General features: G+C 48.8%; 1 protein-coding gene across 2 annotated transcripts; it reads left to right on the top strand.

Moving 5' to 3' along the window:
• Positions 1 to 2,003: 2,003 nt before the first annotated feature.
• On the top strand, positions 2,004 to 11,671 carry THNSL2 (threonine synthase like 2). 2 transcript variants are annotated; one of them, XM_030492811.1, is made up of 9 exons: positions 2,004 to 2,214; positions 2,979 to 3,208; positions 3,888 to 4,082; positions 4,336 to 4,488; positions 5,168 to 5,398; positions 6,402 to 6,550; positions 9,187 to 9,312; positions 10,245 to 10,384; positions 10,500 to 11,671. In XM_030492811.1, exons 2-9 carry the CDS (start codon positions 2,986 to 2,988, stop codon positions 10,765 to 10,767), a joined length of 1,485 nt encoding a protein of 494 aa, XP_030348671.1. In that variant the 5' UTR covers positions 2,004 to 2,214; positions 2,979 to 2,985; the 3' UTR covers positions 10,768 to 11,671. The 2 variants fall into 2 exon arrangements, with proteins under 2 accessions (XP_030348671.1, XP_030348672.1); XM_030492812.1 differs by lacking the exon at positions 2,004 to 2,214 and adding an exon at positions 2,265 to 2,297.
• Positions 11,672 to 24,005: the final 12,334 nt, after the last annotated feature.

Genomic DNA, 24,005 nt, shown 5'->3' with positions numbered 1-24,005 from the left:
GGAAAAGCCCTCCCAGTCAATAGCACTGTCACCCCAGCGCGTGTCCTACGTGCTCCCCCTGAGTTCTATACTCACCCATAGCTGCCATATAAGCAGTCCTTGGCATCAAAGCAGTAATCAATGACCTCATTAGCAAGGGGTATCACTGCTGATAGGCCCACGACATAGATAAAGCTGTGGCAACAGCCCTGCTACTATTTCCTTCCTTCAACACAGAGCAGCAGGTGACCTGGTATAACCCCCTTCTTTATTGCAGGGTTCCTGTGTGCACCCTGGAGGGTTGTAATGCTAAAGGGTTCTTAAGTTTCATTATAAGCTCTTCACTTGAAATAAATAAATACATTAGATGAATCAGTGACGTCGTCTCACGCAGGTAATGTACACATTAAAAGTATTAGATGTATGGTAAGTGAATGCCCAGAGGCATAAAGTCTCATAGTGATGGGAGTAGGTGGGATGTGCTGTGTAACCCTTGTGGAGGTGATCAGATGCTCATTGGTGACATCAAGTTATTACAATAGTAATGAAAACTATCAGCTTGTGCAGCTTTCCCCATGGATTTGATCTTTTCCTTGATCTAGACCTAAATTTGAGCTGGGTTCAAAATGTGCTCTGCCTCTGCACAGGCAAAGACTGCTGCAAGGGAAAAATCCTGACTTCACCTTGGCACGCTCTCATGGGAGAGGTTAGAGCAGAGGAGGAAATCTCATGTATCCGGCAGCTTTTAGTGTTTTCTTTATTTCTAGTTTATTATATTTATTTCTATTTAGTATTTTCTAGTATTTCACTGTTTCTTTTCCAGAGATGCTACTTGGAGATTATTGTGTCAGCTACCACTGGAGCATGATGAGTGCCTAAGGCTACATTCTGGAGGCACTGCCCACAGCCTGGTGACCCTGGAGGCTTTCAGTGGCTGGGTCTTTGGAGGTTTCACCATTGATTTAAACGTCATCTGTGAAGAAGAAGGTCCAGCTCCACTGCCTGTGTTTTCTAGTGCCCTGTGAAAGGACTTGGGTGCACATTTGGGATGGGGAGGGACCCCCATTACAGGGTCAGCATCCCACTACATGCCAGTGTGCCGTGAGAACCTGATGGCTGTGGGTATGGAGAGGACCCTGGGGCCACAGCAGATTTGGATGGCTCAGGCTTCATCTTTGCAATGTAATGAGAATCCTTGAGCACAGAGACCTCCTTACAGTAGGGAGATGTGGGCTGTTTGGGTGATAGAATTTATATAATTATAGATAAGTAGCTCCATTTCTGGCTGATTTCCTAGAGTTGGTCAGAAAATGGATGTGCTTTTTGGATGCTGGGTGTAGAAAAGCCCATTTCAACATCAGTGCCTAGGGAGAGGACTGGACCACTCTCTACCAGAGACTTTTCTCATCGCTCCAGTTACTCACCAGAGTAAGAAAGGGATTGTGTGTTGGGTTGGACTCTGCTGCTTTGGTAGCCATGTGTCCCTTACTGAAGACATGGGCTTCCTGGATCACATCTGGCTGTTATCAGCCATCCTTTGTACCTCAGCATCTTGCCTTCCTGCACCCTGAGTCTGTGCAGCCCCAGCCCTGTGCTGACCTTTTCCTTCAAAAACCACTTATTTATTAAACTAAAAGGTAAGAAAAGGGATGCACAGCCCTTCCCTGCAAAGGAGAACTGAGGTGTTTTAGTCCAGCCCCACATATGTCCCCTCTTTGTCCTGTGCCTCAGTTTCCCCAATGGTGGTATAGAGCTGTTATCACATCCCAGCCTCACAGGCTCAGCTAAATACAGACTGATTTTGGTTGGAAGGGACCTCTGGAGGTTTCCCACCCAAACCCTGCTTTATGTGGGTTCAATCTCAGCTTCGAACCCAGCCTCACAGTTAAATCAGGTGCCTCAGTGCTTCTCCAGCTGAGTTTTGAGTTCCTCTGGGGTTAAACTGCAGACCACAAGCTCTCCATGCCCTGCTTAATCACCGTCAGGGCTAAAACCTATCATCTTCTAATATTTAACCAGCTTTCTCCCCCTCTGCAGCTTGTGCCTCCTGCCCCTTGCCCCATGCCCAGCACCACCAGGAGCAGCTCATCTCCATCTTTCCCGCATACTCCCATTCCCAGGCTCGGTGCAGGGGGACCGAGTGTGCCGAGGGGAACATCGGCGCGTTGCAACGGGGAGAAGTTTTCCGTGAGCACAAGTGCAAAGAGTGCAAAGGGCCGGTTACAAGTGCTGGGGGTGAGTTTCTTGGCTGCTTTCCTGCCTCTGTGTTGGGGTCAGGCAGCTTGTGGCTGTGACGAGGGGCTGCCTGAGTGCCCGAGGTGGGAATGGCTATGGAGATTCATGGGATTGGGGTGAAAGGAGGTTTTTATCAACAATGTCGGCAGCTGCTCGGTGGGATTTGCATGAATCCAGAGTGTTTAGCTTGGCCCTTCCTATACTTGAGTTAAATCCCATCCTTAATTTAACCCCTTTGGCAAAAATCAATCATCTCAAAAACCCCTAGTTATTTCCTTCTCTTTATTTATCTACTTCTAATTGTAAAGCTCCAGCTTTTGCAAGTAGCCTGCAGGGGACATGACGTGCTTGCGCAGCGACTTCTGCACCATCAGGGCTTTGCTTAAGCCAGGAAGTGTGTCCGGGGCATGGTGGGAATGGCACAGGGAAAGCGGGATGAGGAGGCTCCAGCCACTTCCATGCAAATTCCAGGCAGCATTTCCACTGCCTGCAAAATGATGTGTGTCCTCTGCCAGCCCCGGCTGCTCCAGCTCCCTGTGGCTTTTTGGGGAGGAAGTAATTTCTTCCCTGAGGATATCTGTCTGTCCACATGGGAAGTTCTGTAGAATCACGGAATGGTTTAGGTTGGAAAGGACCTTAAGATTATCCAGTTCCAACCCCATCATGGGCAGGGATGCCTCACACCATTCCACAGTTTGGGATGCGGGGCTGTTCCCAGTGTAGGGGTGCTCAGGGCCCTAGCGATGACTGCAGTGTCTCCCCAGCACCACCATGGAGTACATCAGCACACGGGGAGGTGCGGGGACCGTCGACTTCGAGAAGACCCTCTTCTCCGGCTTCGCATCCGATGGGGGCCTCTTCATGCCCAAGCACATCCCCTTGCTGGACCGGGACACCCTGCGGAGGTGGAGCAGCCTCTCCTACCCGGAGCTGGTGAAGGAGCTGTGCTCCCTCTTCATCACGGCTGACCTGGTCCCGCGGAGCACACTCAATGGTGAGCCTCAACCGGCTGCTCACAGGGATGTGCACCAGGGTTTTGGGGTGTTCAATACATCTGCCTGCCTTCACTCCATCCTATTTGCAGCCACCAGAGGATGGAGGCTGCTGCTTCACTCCCTGCTCCTTTCTGTACCCTATTCTTCTCTGTCTGCGAGGAGAATCTCCCCTCGTTGGGGTTGCTACCTTCTGAAAAAGGTGTCCCCCGTGTGCAAATAGGGATTCTGGTGACTGCAAGAGTGATAGCTAATGCTGTGGTCCTATTTGTTGCTGGGGGCACCCTGCTGTGCTCCAGACCTGCCGTCCATCAGGGCTTTCTGCTGCTCCACTCTTTCATTGAGACTGATTTTTAGTGTTTTTAACACTTAACAGCTACCACTCCACCAGAGGGCAGCTACAACCTCTGCCTCAACAGCACCTTATGGTAAAATTCTGGTTTCCTCTATTTTACATTGTAACACAGTTTGCTCTGAGTTCCCTGGGGTTATTTGCTATAGAGCTGTCCAACACAATGCAGTTGGACTGGTTTACTCACGATAACTAAGAATAAGTTGTTGTATATCTGTCATCTCTCCAGCAACTGAGAGTCTTTGCTTGTGCACGAAGAGTGCAGGTGCAGGAAGGCATGTGTCACAAAAATACTCCTCTAACAGCCCCTTTAACCATTTTCCCTTTAGACCTGATCGACAGGGCCTTCAGCAGGTTCAGACACAAGGATGTCGTCCATCTGTCCAGGCTGAAAGATGGGCTGAATGTTTTGGAGCTCTGGCATGGGGTTACTTATGCATTTAAGGACCTGTCCTTGTCCTGCACAGGGCAGTTCTTACAGTACTTCTTGGAGAAAAGGCAGAAGCACGTCAATGTTGTGGTGGGTGAGTACACCTCTTTGTGGAGGGGAGGTCTTTACCCTGAGAGCCATCATCCCATGGCCCTTCCCGTAGAAGACCTGGGTGGTATTGCATCATGGGTGGCTGGTGAATGATCTCTGGGCAATGGCAGAGTGGCTGCTCCAGCCAAAAGCATCTCATGGAGCATCTCTGTGTCTTTTTCTTATGGTGCAGTGATACAGGTTTGACTGACACATCAACCTTTTTGCTTTTCTTGGTTTTCCCTCACTTTAAACAGGGACTTCAGGGGACACGGGGAGCTCAGCCATTGAGAGCGTGAGAGGGCAGAAGAACATGGACATCTTTGTTCTGCTGCCCAAGGGGTTGTGCACCCAGGTACAAGAACTTCAGATGACCACAGTCATTGAAGACAACATCCACATCTTTGCTGGTTGGTGTTGCTGTTGGGCTGTCCACTTTATGGCCCTGCTGTGCCAAAACCATGACTCTAAAAGTCTCAGGGGGTTGTTGCTTTAGTAGCTGCAGCCATCCAAGTCATCGCCACCATGGTCACTATGCCCAGCCATCTGGCTAACAAGAACCTATAGCATATGTCCCCAGTTTGATCACCAGGTGGCTCAAGGCTTCCTTCTCTCCTGGCCACAGATCAGAGCTGCCTCCATGCAGGCAGATGGTGTTTAGCTGCACTGAATTCAGGACCATTTCTTGGCACTAAAAGGATTGAGGGTCACCCCTTCCCTCTGTCCCCCCATTTTCATGGTGGCTCAACCCTTACCACTGTGCTGTCCCCATGGTTAGGAATCACCTCTGAGTGTTTCGCTGTCCCAAGGTCTCACCTTGGCATCTCATAGGGGGTGCAGGTATTTGCCTTCCTGGCTAATATATACTTGGGATAAGCAAAAGCCTAGAGTGCAATGTCTACAGAAACCACGCAGCATCCACACAGTGAATGGCTCAACCCCTGGCTCCCAAGGCAGATGGGCATCTCAGGACATCCTTAGCTGCAGCAAACCCCAGGGCTCGAGACTGGCACAATTTCTGAGCAGAAATGCCTCGTGCCTGATGCACTGATGTTGGCAGATCTAATCTTCCCTTTCTCCTTTTGACAGCTCATGGGAACAGCGATGAAATCGATGCGCCCATCAAGGAACTGTTCGCTGATGTTGATTTTGCCAGAAAATACAACCTGATGAGCTTGAATTCAGTCAATTGGTCCAGGATTATGGTGCAGATCGCTCACCACTTCTATGCTTACTTCCAATGCGCCCCGTCCCTGGATACCACCCCGTTGCCAGTGGTGGAAATTGTTGTGCCAACAGGAGGAGGAGGAAATATCACAGGTGAAGAGGGAAAAAGATAGGTTAGATAAGGAAGAGAATGCTTGACCTATGGACTAAAAGCACGTTGCAGATACTGGGTATTGCTGTTTATTAAAACACCCACTATCTGGTAGGATTTCTTCAGAACCACTTACATTTTATTCCTAATGTCTGGTTATTAGTCATTCAGGGGTCACCGAGGATTTGCAAGGTACAGAAAAAGCCACACCACCCTTTGATGATGACTGTAGCTATCTTGAGGATGGGCACTTTAGAAGAGGACAGAATGTGTGTGATCCAGAAAAGAGGGAAAATACTACGGCTCTGCTTTGTGTGGAGTCCTGCCTAGTCCTTCTGTGGTTTGCACAGTGTACAGTCAAGAGAACCACGCTTAATTGCATAATCTGGCCTTCTAAACGTGAGTCTTTGATTGCCTCAATCCCAAAATCATAGAATCACAGAATCATGGAATGGTTTGGGTTGGAAAGGACCTTAAGATCATCCAGTTCCAACCCCCTGCCATGCGCAGGGACACCTCAAGCTAGAAAATAGATGTACAACAGTCTTATGAAAGCAATAAAGGATTTGATGCACTCAAGTGCATTCACTGCACTTCCAGGCTGCCCATCTGTGGCAGCATTAAGCTGCAAGAGTCCAAAAGCTTCATCTTTCTTGCTTGAATAGCAGCTGCCTGACCTCCCAGTCCCCTGCTCATTCACCTTCAAAGGCGGAGATGCCCAAGGGTCCGTGTTTGACAGTAGGTGAAGCATTGCACCCCTGGGCTTTATAATTTGGTGCTTTATTGAAACATTAAAGACATATATCACAGAGTCATAAAATCATAGAATGGTTTGGGTTGGAAAGGACCTGAAGATCATCTAGTTCCAACCCCTTTGCATTAGGGAATGCCATTTGCATCTGCTTCTGAACTATATGCTCAATCAATTTGTACAATGACATCTTTGCTAAATCTCTTTTGAATGTTTCTTCATCAAGTGTTTATTTTCACTTCTTTTTATCCCAGCTGGCTGTATTGCCCAGAAGATGGGTCTCCCAATTCGCCTTGTTGCTGTGGTTAACAGCAATGACATCATTCACAGGACTGTCCAACATGGAGATTTCTCACTGTCAGAGAGCGTGAAGCCTACGTTAGCATCAGCCATGGATATTCAGGTATGGAATGAACCAGCCAAAATTGGAAAATACCAGATCTTATATGTTTTTTTCCCTCGTACGCTGTTCTACCTGGTTTATGGGAGCATAATTCTGCCACTGGCAATGCCTTTCAGCGATGCATGAAGAGGTGTGACTTATACGAGCATTTATGCTGCAGTCTGCTGAGCTGAGATTGATCAAATGCCTTCTTCCTCACTTCTCAAGGCTTGATTTTGTAATCTTCATTCTGGGTTCTGGGGTTTCATTTGCGCAAGGTTAGCAAGAGAGGGATGTTTCCTCAAAATGTGACACATGGAAAATTATAAATCCCATCATGTTTCAAAGGCTTTGTTGATGCTTCTGAAAGGAAGAGACCAGGAGGAAGGTAAAGAAGCCCAGAAGTGCCTCTTCTATGGCCATGTGCAGCTTGCTCAGAGCAAAACAAGTCTCAGCAGGCAGGTAAAGGCCTCAGAAATGAGAAGTCGTGGAGGTACAGAAACCAAACACCTGGAAGCAAATACCTCCCATTTCATACCTACCCTGTGATCCACAGGGATTGGATCTGCTTCCAAACAAGTGATCAAAGTGTGAAACACTTGGTGGTGTATCACTGTGGCCTTAAGCTACCTGGATTTTCCAAAAGCTGTTCAAACACACTGGGAGGACCTGGGAGCCTGGAGGAACTGCCATGCTTTGCAGTCAGTGAGTCATTATGCCCCTATCACCAGGCTGTTGTGGTCTGCAGCTTGACTTTCCTCCTGAGGCATGGATTTGTGGAGCTCTTCAAAGCTCAAAGGTTAGCTGGGCTCTTCTCGACCCATGTCCCTGAGGCACTAAGCTTATGCTAGACTTTGGGATCATGAGGGAAGGCAGCCGAGTGTGGTGATCCAGAGATTCCTGAGAAGCTGGATGGGTGGATTGACCCATCTGCACATCCCTCTCCACCACTGCATGGGACATCATGGTTCAGTTCACACCCAAAGCAAGCACGCGAATATTTCCATAGTTCAACAGTTCATTCATGCTGGAATTCAGGAGGTGTCTAGTTGGGACCTGCTCAAACAGGGTCAGGCTTGAGGTCAGGCTGGGTTGCTCAGGGCTTTGGCCAGTTGGGTGTTGAAAACTTTCAAGGAGGGAGAGTGCACACCTCTTTAGGTTGCCTCTTCTGCAGACTAAGCTAAAGCAGAGAAAACTTTCCAACTAGGCACTAACTGAAGAGTTGAAGGTGAAGCAGAAAGTCCAGTGTGGATGAGCCTTGTAAGGAGCTATCCCAGCAGGAATCACAGCAGATGCTGTTTCTTTGCACTACCTAAAGCCAACCCAAGGCTATTCTCTGGCCTTGAGGTCAGGAAGCACCAGAAAGCTCATGACCACATGCCAAAACATTCCTTGGTGACAGTCTCCACTATGACCTGTCCTCCAAACTGGGCCCCAGTGTTCTCCTGTTCAATTTTAGAGGCATAGGACAAAACCAGATCAGAGAGTTGGCTAAGAGCTTAAATGGCAAGGCCAATGCTTGTATGGTGTCCTGTCTGAGTTCAGCTTACTGGTGTGAATGTAGTGATTTGCAGTGGAAACCATAAGGCCAGTATGGATAGAGGGGAAAGGAGTAGGCCTGAATGTGGGAGCAGCAGAAGGAAGGATGGGAGGAAGGATGTCAGGAGGGTGCTGGAGGCACCTCCAGTAGCAGGTCATTGGAGTCCAAGCACTCTGACACGTAGCTTCTCAGGACAGCCTAAACCAGGGGACAGCCTAAAGCAAAGGGCTCAGCCAGACTAGACTGAAGATTACAGGCTGGAGGTTCTGGGAGGTGATGGTGGGAAGATGAAGAACAGGACTGGGGCCATAAGACACTCAGATAAGGCTGAGTAAGTCCTGATGACTCGCTAAGGTAGGTCAGAATGAAGAGACATAAGGTCACAGGCACTGCCAGCTGCTAAGAGGTATAGAGAACTGACTCAGGACCAATGCTTGAACCCAGGAGATGTGATGAGAACTCAGTATCGGTACCCCTTATCCTGTCTGTCCCTACAAGTATTTTGGCCAAACCACCCGGGTGAATGTTTCTTGGTGCTTGTGAGCATGCAGGAATGAGACAGTGAGCAGTGAACTGGGACCCTCTTGTATAGTCTTGCACTGAGTTTTGCTGCAGTGTTGCAACACTCATTGCTCCATACAGGCCAGTCAGGCCCTATATGTGCCTCGTGTGTTCATAAAGATCATGGGTCAGCCCTGCAGGGAGCTGGATGTCTCATTAAGTCACACGGGAGCTGCAGTATTGAGTAAACAGCAGGATATTTCTGGTTCTCAAATACAGAGTGTGTTATTAGATTGGGTTCCTCAAGGTGATTGTACTGATGTGGTCACTCCTTTGATTTATCAGTAGTCCCTTTATTAGTTTTATTTTTAATCTGATGGTCACTGCCAAACTGCTCTGACAGGTCAGAGGTCTGAAAGACATCGTGTTCCCAAAGACTTGTCTTGGGATATAGGCGTGCAGGGGGAAACACACGAAGCCCACCCCATCTTCCACCAAGACAAATGCATCAGCAGGACCTCAACCCTCGTTAGACATCAGAGAATCCACACAGGTGCTCTCCGCTTGCGACAAACACTTGGATTTCCACTACTCACCTATTGCCTTGTTATCCCAGGAGCCCTACAACATGGAGAGGATCCTCTGGCTGCACTCAGGCTTTGACAGCCGCCTGATAAAAACATTGATGGAGCAATTCAGTGTATCGAAAAGCCTTAAGCTGCCGGAGGATTTGCACAGGAAGGTCAGTTCCTCCCTCACACAGTGCTCTCTGTGTGTGTGTGTATGGGGAGATTCACTGCTACCATTTGTTCCCAACTCATTTTCGGATTAAAAAAATCATAGCAGAGAGTTTCCAACCAGAAATTTAAGTGTGAGGCCAGAGCAGAAGTTTTATATCAATGTATGTGCATGGAGATGTTAAAAAAACTCTTTTAATTATGTTCTTTTAAAGAAACCTCTTTTTTCTTTGAAAAACTAATTCAAAAAGGCCCACAATTATTTAAGTAGGATACAAAACCACCCTGTTCTTGGCCACTCCAGTGCCAGCATCTAGGCATTGTGCAGCAGGAGCCAGCACAAATTGAGTGCGGTGTTTGGGAGTGGGTCTGCTGGGTTTGGTGCTGCAATTCAGCGTCAGTGTTATAGCACATGGGAGCACAAGCACAAAGCAGAAATAGAAGTGAAACCCAAACATTTAAATTGGGAGGTTCTTTGGGCCAGATGCAAAGTCCTGCATCTTCCCATCGAACACACACTGTCCTCCACTGGGCATCCTTTGTCCATCATTCATTCCTGCTTGTGAGGCAGCAAAATAAATGCTAAAAACCTGCACTATTAAAATAAAGAAAAGCTTATCAACAGAGGTGGGTTTTACAAGCTCTCAGAGACTCCCTTAGAGTATGTAAATAGAAAGTAGAGCTGACGAGCTGAGTCTCAGCTCCTCTCCATCCTGCTCACAGCATCTGGGGATGGAAACCCCTTGCTTGCACCCCATCCCTGCAGTCATTTCCAGCAGTTCCTCATCCATCAGCTCCAGCAGCATCCCCTTTTCCGTCAGTCCCTGGGGAAGCCCATCTCAAACTGCTTTGCTGAGTGCCCATAGCACCAGCCCAACTGGGAACACTTGTAGTGGTGATGCCCTGTGCCAACCTCCCTGTTTCCTTTGGGTCCCAGCTCTCCGAAACCCTGCGCTCGTGCTCGGCCTCGGATGAGGACATCATGCGAGCTATGTGGCGCTGCTGGGAGGAGAACCGCTACCTGCTGTGTCCCCACTCTGCTGTGGCTGCTTATTATCACTACTCACAGCCAGACAGGTAGGGACAGCAATGATTGGGAGTGTTGGGAACCGAAGCATCACTTGCTCCTGCAGCATCTCCAGCTCAGGACTCACTTACATCAATAATTTTCTTGCTTTCCTTTCCCTTTCAGCACATCCCGGTGTTGCTTAGCTCCAGCCTCCGCAGCCAAATTCCAGGATGCTCTGCTCCGAGCTGGCCTGGTTCCCCAGGTCCCCCCTGAAATCACTGCCCTAACAGCGATGGAGACCAGGTCTACCCCCCTGCAGCGGGGACAGGACTGGGCACAGGCACTGCGGGAGCAGATTGAAGCTGCAGCCCAGCGGTGGGAGGTACAGAGGTGTCGGTTGGGATCCCCAGGACAGTGGGGGATCACCGGGCAGGGGGTCACACAGGCTTGAGGTACCAGGGCATGGCTGGCCAATGCGTCCCAGGGCTCATTTTCCATTCCCGGGAGAGCCACGTGTTATGCTGAGAGGAGCACACGCTTTCCATGCAATGAATTATTAGCAAGGGCACACTTAACCCTTGAATTATAGAGACTATTTCATAACATTTTCAGTAGAGCTCTGCAATTGTATCCACTTTTTCCTAGTAATCCATAAAAACTGGTTGAAACTCTGAATAAACCCACCTATTCCTTCGTTACTGGTTCTTACAGAAAGCTCCCTCAGCACTACCCACGGTTGGCAGCTTCTTGAGCGTTATCCAGTGGTTCTGGCCCCATGCTCCGATGTTCAAGCCCAGCGATCCCAGCAGCACTTGGGATTCTCAATGGGAAACGCATGCAGGGCCCCATGCTGTGATGTTCAAGCCCAGTGATCCCAGCAGCACTTGGGATGCTCAATGGGAAACATGCAGGGCTGGAGTGGATCCGCCTTTACGCATCCCTGTAATTCAGGTAGTGCCAGGGACCATTCCCAAGCATCACAACTTGCTCAGTCTTAAATATCAGATGTTTTCTCTGAACGTATTTATATTAAGGAGCTACTTCCCAGTGCCATATCTTGCAGCTTTTGGTCCTAGTCCTGCTGCAGACTGTTCCTGGGCAACTTCCACTGAAACAAATAGGAAATGGAAAATTCCCCTTAACTTCTGCCTGAAACTTCAGGTCGTTCAGTACCACGTTTGCATCATATACATATAAATATATAAATACCTTGTGTGGGAGCTGCCTCCACAAGTCATGCATCTGGCAGGAATCTCTTGCGCCTAAAAAGGGGGGAAGAAAAAAAAAGAAATAATTACACCAAGGGGGAAAAATCCCCCTTTGCCATCAAATAAAATTCCCCATTTGACATCAAAGGAAGTCCTGTAATGGGAGGATTAATTTGAAGGTTTAGTGGCATTCAGCAGGGTAAATGTGAGGTGAATCAGCATGGGATGCTGCAGAATGTGCGGGAAGAGTGGGAACCTTTGCCTGGGCTTCCAGCCACCTTGCTGGCACTTCAACAGCCTTTTCCTCAGTTCCCCTCAGTGCAGAGGCCTCGCGCCACCTCCTTCCATCCCACCAAAACCCTGCAGGAGGGGAGGGTCCTGTGCCTCCTCCAAGGCGAGTAACAGGGATGATAGAAACAGCTTAGTTAAAAGTGATGCAAAAACCCGCAGCACTTGGATGCTGGATGTTTTTCATGTTACTAGCATTGGTTGAGCAGTTGGAAAGAAAATGGTGGTGATGTCCATGGTCTGATGCTTCACAAAGCCATTTTTCACCTCTTTTTAAGAGCCAAACCAGCCAGCAAAATATATTTAAGCAGCAGCACAGACTCATCCTCAGGAATAACCTTGTCCCAAAGGATGGCTTTGCACTGGGAGCAGTGCAGCAAGTCACTGTTGGTGCCCATAAGAAATCCCACTGGTCCCACATAACCCCCACCATGGGCTGCGCCTTTGGTTGATGCGCATGTTATACTTGTTGGACTCCACTGCCTTTAATAGCTGCCTTCCCAAACCTTGCGGTTCTCGGTCAGGGATGGCTGCCCAGTTGTAATTTAGCTCTTAATCATAGCTTTAGACACCCTATGATGGGGGAGAGGCCTGAAATTGCACCCAGCTCCGCATCCAAGGGAGAGGTTGCAAAGCCGGCTTGCTGCCCAGGACCAGAGAAGGAATGGGATGGGAGGATGAGGGGCCAGACCCAGACCCCTGACTGGGAAGCACGGGGAAGGATGGGGTAAGAGTACTGGACTTACAGCCCACCAGAGCACTGGTGTGTTTTACAAGCAGAAAGCATGGTGAGTACCTCCCATGCTCCCATCCCAGTGCCCTGAAGCGGTAGGATGGGTAAAGGGTCAAGCCTTACTGCAGGTGATGCCCATATGGAGTGAAAAGGGGTTTAATTCTCAGCCATCCCTGAGGAGTGAATGTGCTGCTTCTCCAAACTAGATGTTTTCTGAGCAGGACACTACAAAAGCTCTGCCTGTGATTTCTGGGGCAGAAGAACAGCAGGAAAAGCCTGTTCCATGCCTGGAGCGGAGGCAGAGGGAGCACAGACAGGCTCGGCTTGCAGGGCGGATGTGCTCCCGCAGAGGGCAATGCACGGCCACGCGTGGCAGCCTGGGTTCTCCGGGATGAGCATGGGAATGGTTCATCCAGTTCCAAGCCCCTGCCACGGGCAGGGACACCTTCCACTAGAGCAGGTTGCTCCAAGCCCCTGTGTCCAACCTGGCCTTGAACACTGCCAGGGATGGGGCAGCCACAGCTTCTCTGGGCACCCTGTGCCAGCGCCTCAGCACCCTCACAGGGAAGAGCTTCTGCCTAAGAGCTCATCTCAATCACCCCTCTGGCAGGTTAAAGCCATTCCCCTTGTCCTGTCCCTACAGGCCCTTGTCCAAAGCCCCTCTGCAGGTTTCCTGTAGCCCCTTTAGGCCCTGGAGCTGCTCTAAGGTCTCTCCTTAAGGAGCCTTCTCTTCTCCAGGCTGACCCAGCCCAGCTCTCTCAGCCTGTCTCCATGGCAGGGCTGCTCCAGCACTTTGAGCATTGTTGTAGCCTCCTCTGGACTCGCTCCAACAGGTCTGCTTCCTTCTTATGTTGCAGGCCTGAGGTGCTCAGGGCTCTTGCTCCTCCTCAGGTCTCCAGCTGAGAGGGAAACTGCTTTGTTTCATGGAAAAACGGAAAACGGAGGAAGGAAAGTCATGCAGAAAGGTGGTACCTCCTCATCTGATGCTTTGATGGGTGGCTGCGGGCTCTGTTAGCTTGACGTGCTCCCAGGGTTAATGATATATTAGCCCTGCACCTTCTAGAGCTGATCACAAACCCAGGACAGACTTGTGAAATAATTCATCTCATACATCACTGCTTAAGCTTTTCTCCAGCAAAAATTCCAATTTCAGGCTCCTCACCCCAAGCAGATCCGACCCACATGATCCAGGAGACAGTGATGCCCATGAGCCAGCAACCTTCTTCCAGCATTACACCCCTTGGAGACATCAGCAGCAGAACCTTGCTGTGGTTCATCACCCCAACCATTAATAGTGCCATTACGAGTGCTATTAATTAAAAGGGGACATGGCTGGCTGGCTGCAGTACTGGTTGAGCTAAAGTCCAAAGGGATATAGAAATCCCCAATCCTGTGGATGAGGATGCTATTTCCCATGAGCAGAGCAGTCCAGCCTTCCCCTGTTCTTTGCCATGATGTCCATCCCCATCTTCCAACTTATGGCCACCCACCCCAGCTCTCCAACCTAAAGAACTAATCTGGGGACATTTACTCTGCTGATCAGGGTGTTATAGCCTTCTGCTCCAGCCTTACCTTTATGGGAAGGGAGGAGGAGTCTGCAACATGGTGAATTATAAGCCAGTGCTTTAAAACAGTGTTTTAAACAGGAGGTTTGGGAGTTGAATTATTATTTATAATGCCCAGGGGGCACTGTGTAATTTATGGACAGGTATGAAGACAAGTAGGCGCTCAGACATGGGGATGAGCCCAGTGTAAATGCCGAGATAGAAAGACAGATAGATGGATAGACGAAGATAAGCTTCTTGGCCAGGAGAGGTGGAGATTGAAAAGCCTGCTCTTATAGATCTCTGCTCTCCTAGGGTAATACCTGCTACCCCAGTACTCTCATTCCATATAAAGTCATCTTAAATCTGGTGTAAATCATTTGTTTACTCTTTTTTCTTAAAATTAATTTATCCCAAGTGCAAGGAGAAAAAATCCCAGGAGTTGCTTTGTTGTTGCAATTTGCTGCTGGGCATTCCTATGTGTGCTAATGATAAGTATTAATTAAATAGCTTGCTGTTGTCTTTTAAATGCAGTTCTTTCAGGCTGTAATTAAACACAGACACCCAGCCCTTTCTGTCTGCATAGAAAGAGGCAGGCAGGCCTCCGGAGCTCTGCACTCCTTTCCGTGTAACAGGAGAGAAGTGGAAAATGAGGCAAAACCAGTTTCCACTGAAAACTCACCACCTTGTGCATGTCCTTCCCGGGGAAAGCAACCAGCTCAAGGAAATTAAAGGAATGCGACTTCCAAGATCCCAGCCCTGCAATCAAAGTAGGTTTATATGCCCTTAATATCTTCCAGCTTCATACATTTGAAAGGCAGAGGAGATCATTTTGTTTGATCTCCAGTGCGACACAGGCTGTTGAACATCACTTTGCCGTGTTCATCGAGCCCAGCAACTTGTCGGCTTATGAACACCTTGATCTGAAGATCTGAAGATAGGAGTCCATCCCTCTCACTTGTTTCTTGATTTCCCCACTTTTTTTCACCCTTGCTGTGAAAAAACATGCACTGCTGTAAATCCCCATCCACACGCTGCTCCTGTGGTCAATATTGACATCCCAGGGCAGTATGTGCTTCCTAGGTGAACTTGAGTTCCCACCAACCCCGTTGCCCTCTCTTCTCCCTGGTTTCAAATAGAAACTCAGCACTAAAGCTCTCTATGCAAATAAAGAAGTCAAATGTTTACGTGATGGAAAGCAACCCCCAGATAAAACTTGCCATATGCCTGCAATGCTGAATGACACTTACACCCAGTGCTATTCCTGCCCTCAAAGGCAACTGGGCTTCACTTACCTACAATGCTCCTTCTAATCAATAAATACATGACGAGACACTGTCTGACTGCTGTATCACTTATAAGAGTGGTGGGGGAAGATGTAACTTGCTTGGAGGATGCCCATTTCAGAGGTGGACCATGAGAGACATGCTTCCGTCCCGCAGCCAATGTGGGGAGTGTTGGAAGATGAGAGGAGGTGTAGGGGGAACAGAGCCAGTTCCTCCCGGTCACCCCAAATCCACACCTCAGCCTGTAGCTGGACCTGGTTCTCGATAGATGGCAAGAGTGAAGAGCTTCACCATGCAAAGACAGTGGGGACCATGTTCAACACGGGCACATATGTGTTATTTTGAACGGAAAGATTAAAGGATGCATTTGTGTAATTTATAGCCTGAGATCTGTAGAGTACATATAATAGATATATGGAGAATATAAGACATGCATTGCCTGCCTGCAAGGGGGTCCTCGGTTTGGGGCAGTGCAGCCCTTAAGGCACTGTGAGTGATGCTTCTCTGCCTTGATGACCACTGAGGGTCCTATCAGCTCAAGGCTGGATTTGCCATGGGCTTTCCTGTGCCCCCAGCCCCATGGCTGGGTCTGTCCTGTGGTTTTGATGCAGCCCAATGGGTACCCAGAGGGAACGGGGAATAGGGAAGGGGGTTCTTCCCTAGTGAGGGGAGTGCCAGTCTGGGAGCATCTTGGGGCTGTTGATTGAGCAGCAGAATTAGCTCAGAATGTGATTTTTCCCAAATATTTGTGTTTTAGCAATGAGGAAGGGAGAGAAATGAGAAGGGAAAAGGAGGGGAAAAAAACCAGGAAAAATTAAATCTTCCAATTCAGAAATTGAATATTTAGTTGAAAGGGAATTTGAATTTGTATGGACTATAACAAAAGATTTTGTTCCACCAAAAATGAGCTGCCTTTGAGCAGAAACTTTACAAAAATATTTTGAGCTAAGAAAAAAAAAAAGGATATTTTGAAGCCAAATTGCCTCACTTTTTGTCCAAATGTTTAAAATTGTGTTTGAGTTTTGGGAAAGGAAGCACATTTAGAAATCTTTGGAATTTTAGAAATCCTTAAAACACCATATCACAAAAAAAGGTGATATGGGGGAAAGGAAAAGTGTTGCCTTGCTGAAAAAGAAGGGAGCCAGTGGCTGCCCTGCATGGCTCTGTCCTTGTCCTGACACCCCTGAGATCACCCCGAGCACTTTAAGATCATGAGATACTGAGAACAAAGAGTTTGTGTTCTCTTTTTTGCTCTCTAGTTTCACACTTTTGGGGCTCCCAAAGCTTTTCAGCATTTTTAGGGCAGGTTAGAAACCGCTTCTTAAAGAAAGCAGTGTGGAAAATCACATTTAATGTGATGCTATCAAAAAAATAGCAAAAATAGTGATTCCTGGGAAAAAAAAGTAATTAATAGGTGATGAGTACAGGAGGACTGTGATATTTGATGCAATTCTTCACTATCTATCTCCTTTCCCTTGCTTTGGGACTCTTTGAGCAGAGAGCATTGTGGATGTTTGCACAACCTTTTGCACAAGACTATGGAACAGCAGTGGGATGCTGCAGGAAAGGATGGGGAAAGGCAGAAAGGGCAGTGTATGCAGACAGCATTCTTTTGGTATCTGATGTATGGAAGAGAGCAGGACTCACTGTGCTAGATCCTGGACCAACATGGAAAAAGAAGGATGATGTTTTTGCCACTGAAGTTTACAATCAGAACTTTAAGCAAAAGAGTAGCTTTGGGGATGGATCTTTTCTGTCACTGACTCTCTGCATGACCCTGGGGAGCATCAAGGTGAGGACCAGGGGAAACCTTCCACAGCCCACCCAGCCCTTAGCACCAGCCTGTGTGCTGCCTATGGGCATCTCCTGTGGTCCAACACTGTCCATGGACCAGGCTGCTGATACCTCCTCACCGCAAGCTTGGACCTCTGCAGGCCCACCTGGTCCTTACCTGCCCAGCAAAGCACCAGCATCCAGCCCCTGGGAGCTCCTCGCTTCCGCTCCAGCAGGATGCCTGTGGGGATTAGCCAAGATCTGCTCCCTAAACCCATCACATGCGTTTCAATAGTTTTAATTGTTGCCTTTAAGATAATTACAGGCTGGAGAGAGCGGACAGGAAGAGCCCTGTGGATTTGCACCGGGGCTTGGGCGCGCTGTTGTGTATGGTACACGTGGGAGATTTGCCTCTTAGCAGTGTTTTTCCTCCTTGGGAGAGCAGTTTGCTCACCACAAGGAAGAAGGACTGCAGCACCTCACTCCCCATGGCTGGAACAGCTGGAGCAAAGGGTCTCCCACTGGGAAAGCATCCCCCAGCACCCAGCTTGGTAGATGCTGACTCTTGCTCATTTAAGATTTTCCTCCTTCCCAAACCTGTTCAGATGGAAATGCACACCTGAAGTGAGCAGGATGCCAAAATCAGACTCACAGAAGGGCAAAAAGCACCCCTTGCCCGAAGATGAGGCACTAAATCCAGCACTCTCCTTGGCTGTTGGTGAGGTGGACCATACTTGTGGTTTTTATAGGATGCTGTGGTTTGTCCTGGTCCCTCACTGGCTATTACCCATCCTCCACTGCCAGAGAAAACATTCTGCTGATTTTAAAGGGAGATGTCTCACTCCCTCCTGTAGCCTGGAGTAATTCAGTAGTGAGTGAGAGGAGCACAGTGACTGCTTTTCCCCTGTTTGTAACATCCTTGCAACTATTTTGTTGGAGCTCCCCACCAGGGAGCAGGATAGGCCGGTTCTCAGGGATAACACGACTTCCTGGGTGCTGCCAGGCCACTGAGGCCCCTCAGAGCACCCAAGCCAATCCATATAGACTTGCATGGCCAAGGGCATCACTGTGTTTTGCTAGCCAGGCTGTCGCTTTGCCATGGTTTAAGGTGCTGCTGCTCATGAGCGATTCATTCACATCCCTCTGATGATGGGACCAGCCCGGCGGTTGAGAAGCAATGGTGGTGCATGATGCTCATCCATCTGACTTTGTGCTGAAGAGGATGAGGAGCACTCCCTGCCTTGTTGTGTCACCTTCTCCAGCAGGACATGGGAAACTGCCCACCTCTCAAATACTACCTGCCCAAGTGAGAAAAACAACCCAAATCCCAGTTTTTCTTAAGCACAGCCTGGTGTGTCATCATGAAACCCAGCAAGGGTTCCTTGTCCTTGCATTTGTGGTAGCTTTTTTTATCACTGATGCATTCTAAAATGAAGACAAGATTTCATCTAAACACAAGAAGTTGCTCTAGTTCAACCTGCAGGATGCCTCATGGCCGTGTGGTTTGCAGGATCAGGCTGGTCACTCACATACATCGAAACCAGCAGTTAATGAAGGGGTAATATGGGGCCCAACACACTGGGGATGGGTTTTGTTTTAGTATCTAAACCATAGAAACCCATTTAATAGCACTTCTCCTAAATTGCTGATCGTTTTCCACCCTAGCTCTTAACCTGAAAATAATCCCAGCAGGAAAAAAGAGAAATAGCTCAAACATGAAAATGCAGTGAGGGTGAGCTGGCTGCTGGGTGCAGGTGGAGGGGATGGATGAGTCCTGTGCTGCTGCCGAAGTGAGTTTTGGGGACCCCCTCTGCTCTCCTTGTGGACTTCAGACCTGCATCTGCAGGTGGTGGACTACATGTCAAACGCGCCCCAAATCCAGACCTGAGCACCCCGAGGGGCTCTTTGAGGGTGGGATATTCCCCTCCATGAGCTGCTGGCTTTGCTCCAGCAGTCCCTCACATCCCAGCCCTCTTCTCCCTCTCCCCTTGCCCCTTCCCTCCCGCTGTGATATGACGCATTGGCAGAGAAATAAAACAATCAACTATTGCATTATTACTTTCCACCCCTACTTCCCTCACGGGCATCTGTATTTCTGCAAATGTTTTTAATATTTGCTAATAAAAGCAGCTCCAGTAATGACATGCTCTCTTCCCAAGACAAAATTGCTGGGACTGGTGTTATCTAACAAACTCCTTTTGGCACAAGCGCGTCTGCTACGAGCCATTTCTGCCCATTCACAGGATTATCAACCATCTCTGCAGCCAGCCCCAGCCCTCCTCTCTCATTCCTAGTTAATTGGTGTGAAATTGGAGCAAGTTCTCAGGTGATAATGTGTTTGCATTTACTGCTTCACTGAACCACCCTAGCCACTCAATCCCAGCTTCATTAAAGCCTCAATCTCAGCTTTTGCTCCTGGCTGTGAGCTTCAAACCCTATTTCCTGCGTGGCAGACATACAGCCTAACACATGTCAGGAAGACAGCTTGAGCAGAGCTGCTGGGAACAAGCAAGGCTACTGCCTGGGCGCCGCTCTGGGGGAATCACGTTCCTGGTGGGAATGATGCTCGGAGTCCCCGTGATGGCTTCATGCTGCGTTGGTTGCCTCCCCGCACTTGAAAAAGGCGTGTTTTGTGCCCTTTAATTATCTTTGATTAATGAATTAATGTATTTCTTTTTTTTTTTTCTCCTGCAGCGCTTTGAAGATAAAAAGCCTTCGCCTGAATTCTGTGATTAGTATTTAAAGACTCGAGTGAAATATTTGTAGGCAGAAAAAACCTAACCGAGGAATGCCTGTGTTCAAACATTCAATAGGGCCTATTCACAGGATCGGATTCCAGGGTTATTATTAGCAATAAGGTTATCTTTGGCATCATCTTTTTATGCACAACATGCTACTGGATTCCACCCTCCCCTTTGGCTCGGGCCCTGGGGCAGAAGGTATACAAATTAGAGCTAGTTCAAGCCTTGTGTTTTTCATGCAGGCAGAGCTGAAGTTAGGCAAGGTCTGCCACAGTTATATTTAGGACCATCCATAAGGTTTTTTGGTGCAAGATACGCACCCAAGGATGCTCCAAAGCAGGGGGAGAAGTGTTGCTGCTGGGGTAGCTCCAGCCTTGCCAGTACATGTTGCTGTAAAGCCACCATCCATGGGGGACATCAGTGACAACCCACGGGGTGACCCTTCGAACTGTGGATGGAAAGGGATGGGTTGGGCTGCTCCTACGCCTGCAGGTCATGGAGGCAGCTCTGAACATCTCCCCAGCGTGTGAGATCTCACAGGTCTGGACACAGGTCTGGGTTTGGACAGGTCTGGACATGGCCAGCGAGAATGAAGCCCTGCCAGATGCACTACAATGCATCTTTTAGGGAACCGAAAGCACCTCTCTGCCAGGGTGGACGTGCCCAGGGGGTCCTGCCTGCCTCCAGCCCCAGTTGCAAGAGACACAAGGAGGGCTGTGGGCTCATGAGGATGGGTTGATCTGGGCACGAAAACGGAGAGCAGCTGCCTGCTGCCTCTTAATTTGGGTGTATTTCTAGCTGCCGGAAAGCTGCAGGTAGGAGTTGGGGTTTTGCTGTTGTTGTTGTTGGGGTTTTTGGTTGATGGTGGGTGTGATTTTTCAAACGCTCTCCTCTTTGGCACGTCTCTGCCGGCGACGTCAGTGAAAGCCCCGGGATGTCTCCGCCAAAACCCAGGAACACCTTCCTTTGAAACCCGCCCTGTGTGTCTCCCCACATCCAACCACCAGGAATTGCTGGTGGGAGGAGGCGAGGCCGCATGCAGCGGCCATCCCTCACCCCAAACGGCTCTGCTGCTGCAGCCAGGTCACCCCAAAACAGCTTCCAAAAACCAGGATGCTCCTCCGTGACCAGGGTCTCCATCCCGGATGCAGGCAGAGCCAAAACACATAGAGGCACATTAAAGGATGGGCAGTGTGGCTTTGCAGCGGCTCAGCAATCCCCTGTAGCCTAGTTTTTAGAGAAAGTATTTGGTAGCTGGTTTTTCTCTTTGTGACTAAACGTGGTTATTAGGCCCCAAGTGCATCATTAAACCTGTTATTAAAAGTAAACATGTTAAGGAGAATATACTGGTGTGCAGCAAGCTCATCCAGGGCGCTGGACCCTCTGGAAAAGTCATTAACATTTGTATGTAAAGTGAAGGTAGTTAAGAACATATTGGGCTAATTCAGGGCCTTAGAGCTATTAAAATGACTACCATTAAAAATAAATATATTAGGCAGAATATGTTGCATAATTAGAATTATTACAGTGTTTACTCTGATTGTTTTTTATGCTGGCCTTTCATTTAAGAGGTTATTTGTATGTATATATATGTGTTTTTATATATATACACATACACAGTAGTGTTCCTAGCTGTATATATTTGGTTATCTATTGTGTTAAAATGACCCTGTAGGATAAATTTGACTTCCTTGTTGCAGGATGAGGCAGAGCCCAGGCAGGATGAAGCCTTGGATAAAACCATGGGGGGAAAATAACACATAAATCTTGGCTCTGTGTAAGTGTTGTGGCCACAGTCCAGTGTCTGTTGAGTTCAGTGGGAACCTTTCCTTGAGTTTGCCGTGCTGGGTCAGACCTCAGGAATGCGCCTCCTGCTTTGATGGTTTTGCTATTGGAAGGTCAGCTCGGAGAGTCAGAACATCAGCAGCTTTGCTTTCCATGGGCAGTTCCCAGGCCCAGCTCCACCAGGCTTTGGCCACTTATTGCAGCTCATGTCATCTTGTATTGACCTGGTCTCGTGTGAGTTGAGCGTCCCTAGAGAGCTGGTGGGTTAGGATCAGCTCCCTGTCACTGGGTTTTTCCCACCTGGGGTCCTGGTGCTTCCCTGGGTGGGAAAGGATACTCCCAGGGAAGGATACTCCCAGGGAAAGGTTTTGCCCTGCAATTTTGGACTTCTGCATTTCCAGCATCTTATACTGGTAGTATGTCCTGCCATAGTTCCTGTATAACATATATACTATTTATATAGTATATATCTAAATATATATATGTGATAGAATCATGGAATAGTTTGGGTTGGAAGGGGAAGTTTACAGGTCATCTAGTCCTGGCCCCCTTACAATGAGCAAGGACATCTTCAAATAGATCAGGCTGCTCAGAGCCCCATCCAACCTCACCTTCATCCAACCTGGTGCATCCACCACCTCTCTGGGCAACCTGTTGCAGTGTTTCACCATCCCCATCATAAAAAATGTCTTCCTTATATCTAGGCTGAAACTCCTGTAGGGACCATCATGCTAAATACAGTTGCCTCCCAAGGGCTTGTATGGGAGCGGAGGCTGTCATGAGGCTAGGAATGACCAGTAAAATAAATCTCAGCCCTTACCATACCAGTCCCAAGCCAAGGCACTTGCTCCATAACTTCTTCAGGAACATCACCCCACAGGATCAGAGGAGGTAGGACCACATATCAGGGAGGGAAAAGCTATACTAAAGAACTCTATGGGATGGGAGATGACCATTGAAGAGCAGCCTGTTGGAGGGGCTTAGCTTTGTTCATTATTTATAGTGAAGGGGACAAGAGGTTAATTAATAAACCTTGTTGGGTGGCTGTGACCAGCACCTTCCTCTCCAGCTCTTCTCTCAGGGGTGCTCAGGCTCTGCATCCCTAGTACCAAGGCTGTCCTGACCCTGGATGTCTGTGGGGGTCTCAGGCTACCTGCATGCCCCAGCCTTGTCACTCATGCGGTTACCCCACCACCATGCCCTTTGTGGGTGTTTCCTGAGCTGGCATGACCCCGAATGCCCATGAGCATCAGGGAAATAAGCACCCGCCTCTCGCTTTCTAGGAACAGAGTTATTAATGTCAGTAGATGGCACTATTTCTTCTGCGATAAATGGAGGTGGTTCCCACCACTGCTCTGAGCCATGAGCTGGACCTGGCAGGAGAAGTACCAGGCTGAGGGCAAGCTGCCTCCCACCAGCCCCGGGAGCCAGTGGTGGGCTCCATGGGGGGCTGTAGCTGGATGATGCTGGGAGCTGGGCAGAGTCACCAAGGTCCCTTGCAGAGATCTGTCCTCCTGGAGGTCACCTTCCCATTGGGTTCGGTGCTCAACAGCAAGTCAATGATCATCAGCCCAAACCTCAGGCAGTGCTGCCAAACCACGGCGCAGCTTGTTTTGTATGGGCGCTGTTTTTAGGGTTGAAATTCACTGTTTGCTGCTGATTCTCCAGGTGGAAAGAGAGGAGGAGACAGATTCTGCATCCCTCCCTGCTCCAGGTGATGCCACTGTGATCACCATCCCTGGATGCTCTCAGCTGCAGAGATGCCTACAGCAGGGGGTCTCATTCAGACAAGTCCCTAAAGGGTGTCACCACCTTTATAGTCCCTATAAGCTTCTAATATCAGCTGAAAACCCCTTGCCCAGCCCTCAGGGAACCACAGGGCTGCTGTCTCCTGCCCCATCCAGTAGCACCAGAGCTGCTCCCATGGGTGCCAGCATGCTGATGGGTTCCTGGCCATACCCATGCTGCAACAGTTGGCTACCACTGGCCAAGTAGGGGTCATTCTCCACCTCGCTGAAGTGAACCGCATCTCGAAGAGGTGCTACCGAGCTCAACTGAATATTTGAATACTAAAACGAAACCCTACTGGTGGGAGTACAGCTGCTATTACACCTAGTATTTAATTGTGGCGGTGTTTCAGAGCCCTAGGCATGCACCTGGACCCCTCATGCTAGGTGCTGTACAAACAGGACGGAGGAGAAGGCTTTGGCGTTTAAAGGCACTGAGTCATTCCTTCGCCCTCTCATCTGAAACCTCAGCTTTGTCTAAAACCTTTCGGATTTTGTTTAATGGGCGCAGCTAATGGTGAGGTAATCAGGGAGCCTTTCGACA

The sequence above is a fragment of the Strigops habroptila genome, chromosome 7, assembly GCF_004027225.2.
Source record: "Strigops habroptila isolate Jane chromosome 7, bStrHab1.2.pri, whole genome shotgun sequence".
Classification (NCBI taxonomy): Eukaryota; Metazoa; Chordata; class Aves; order Psittaciformes; family Psittacidae; genus Strigops; species Strigops habroptila.
This window is presented reverse-complemented; position numbering and strand designations above follow the sequence as displayed.

Coding starts and splice junctions, on each gene's coding strand:
- THNSL2 (XM_030492811.1), top strand. CDS start 2,986: ATGGAGTACATCAGCACACGGGGAGGTGCGGGGACCGTCGACTTCGAG. Junction 5,399..6,401: donor AGGAGGAGGAAATATCACAG/GTGAAGAGGGAA, acceptor TTTTTATCCCAG/CTGGCTGTATTGCCCAGAAG. Junction 6,551..9,186: donor CATCAGCCATGGATATTCAG/GTATGGAATGAA, acceptor TTGTTATCCCAG/GAGCCCTACAACATGGAGAG.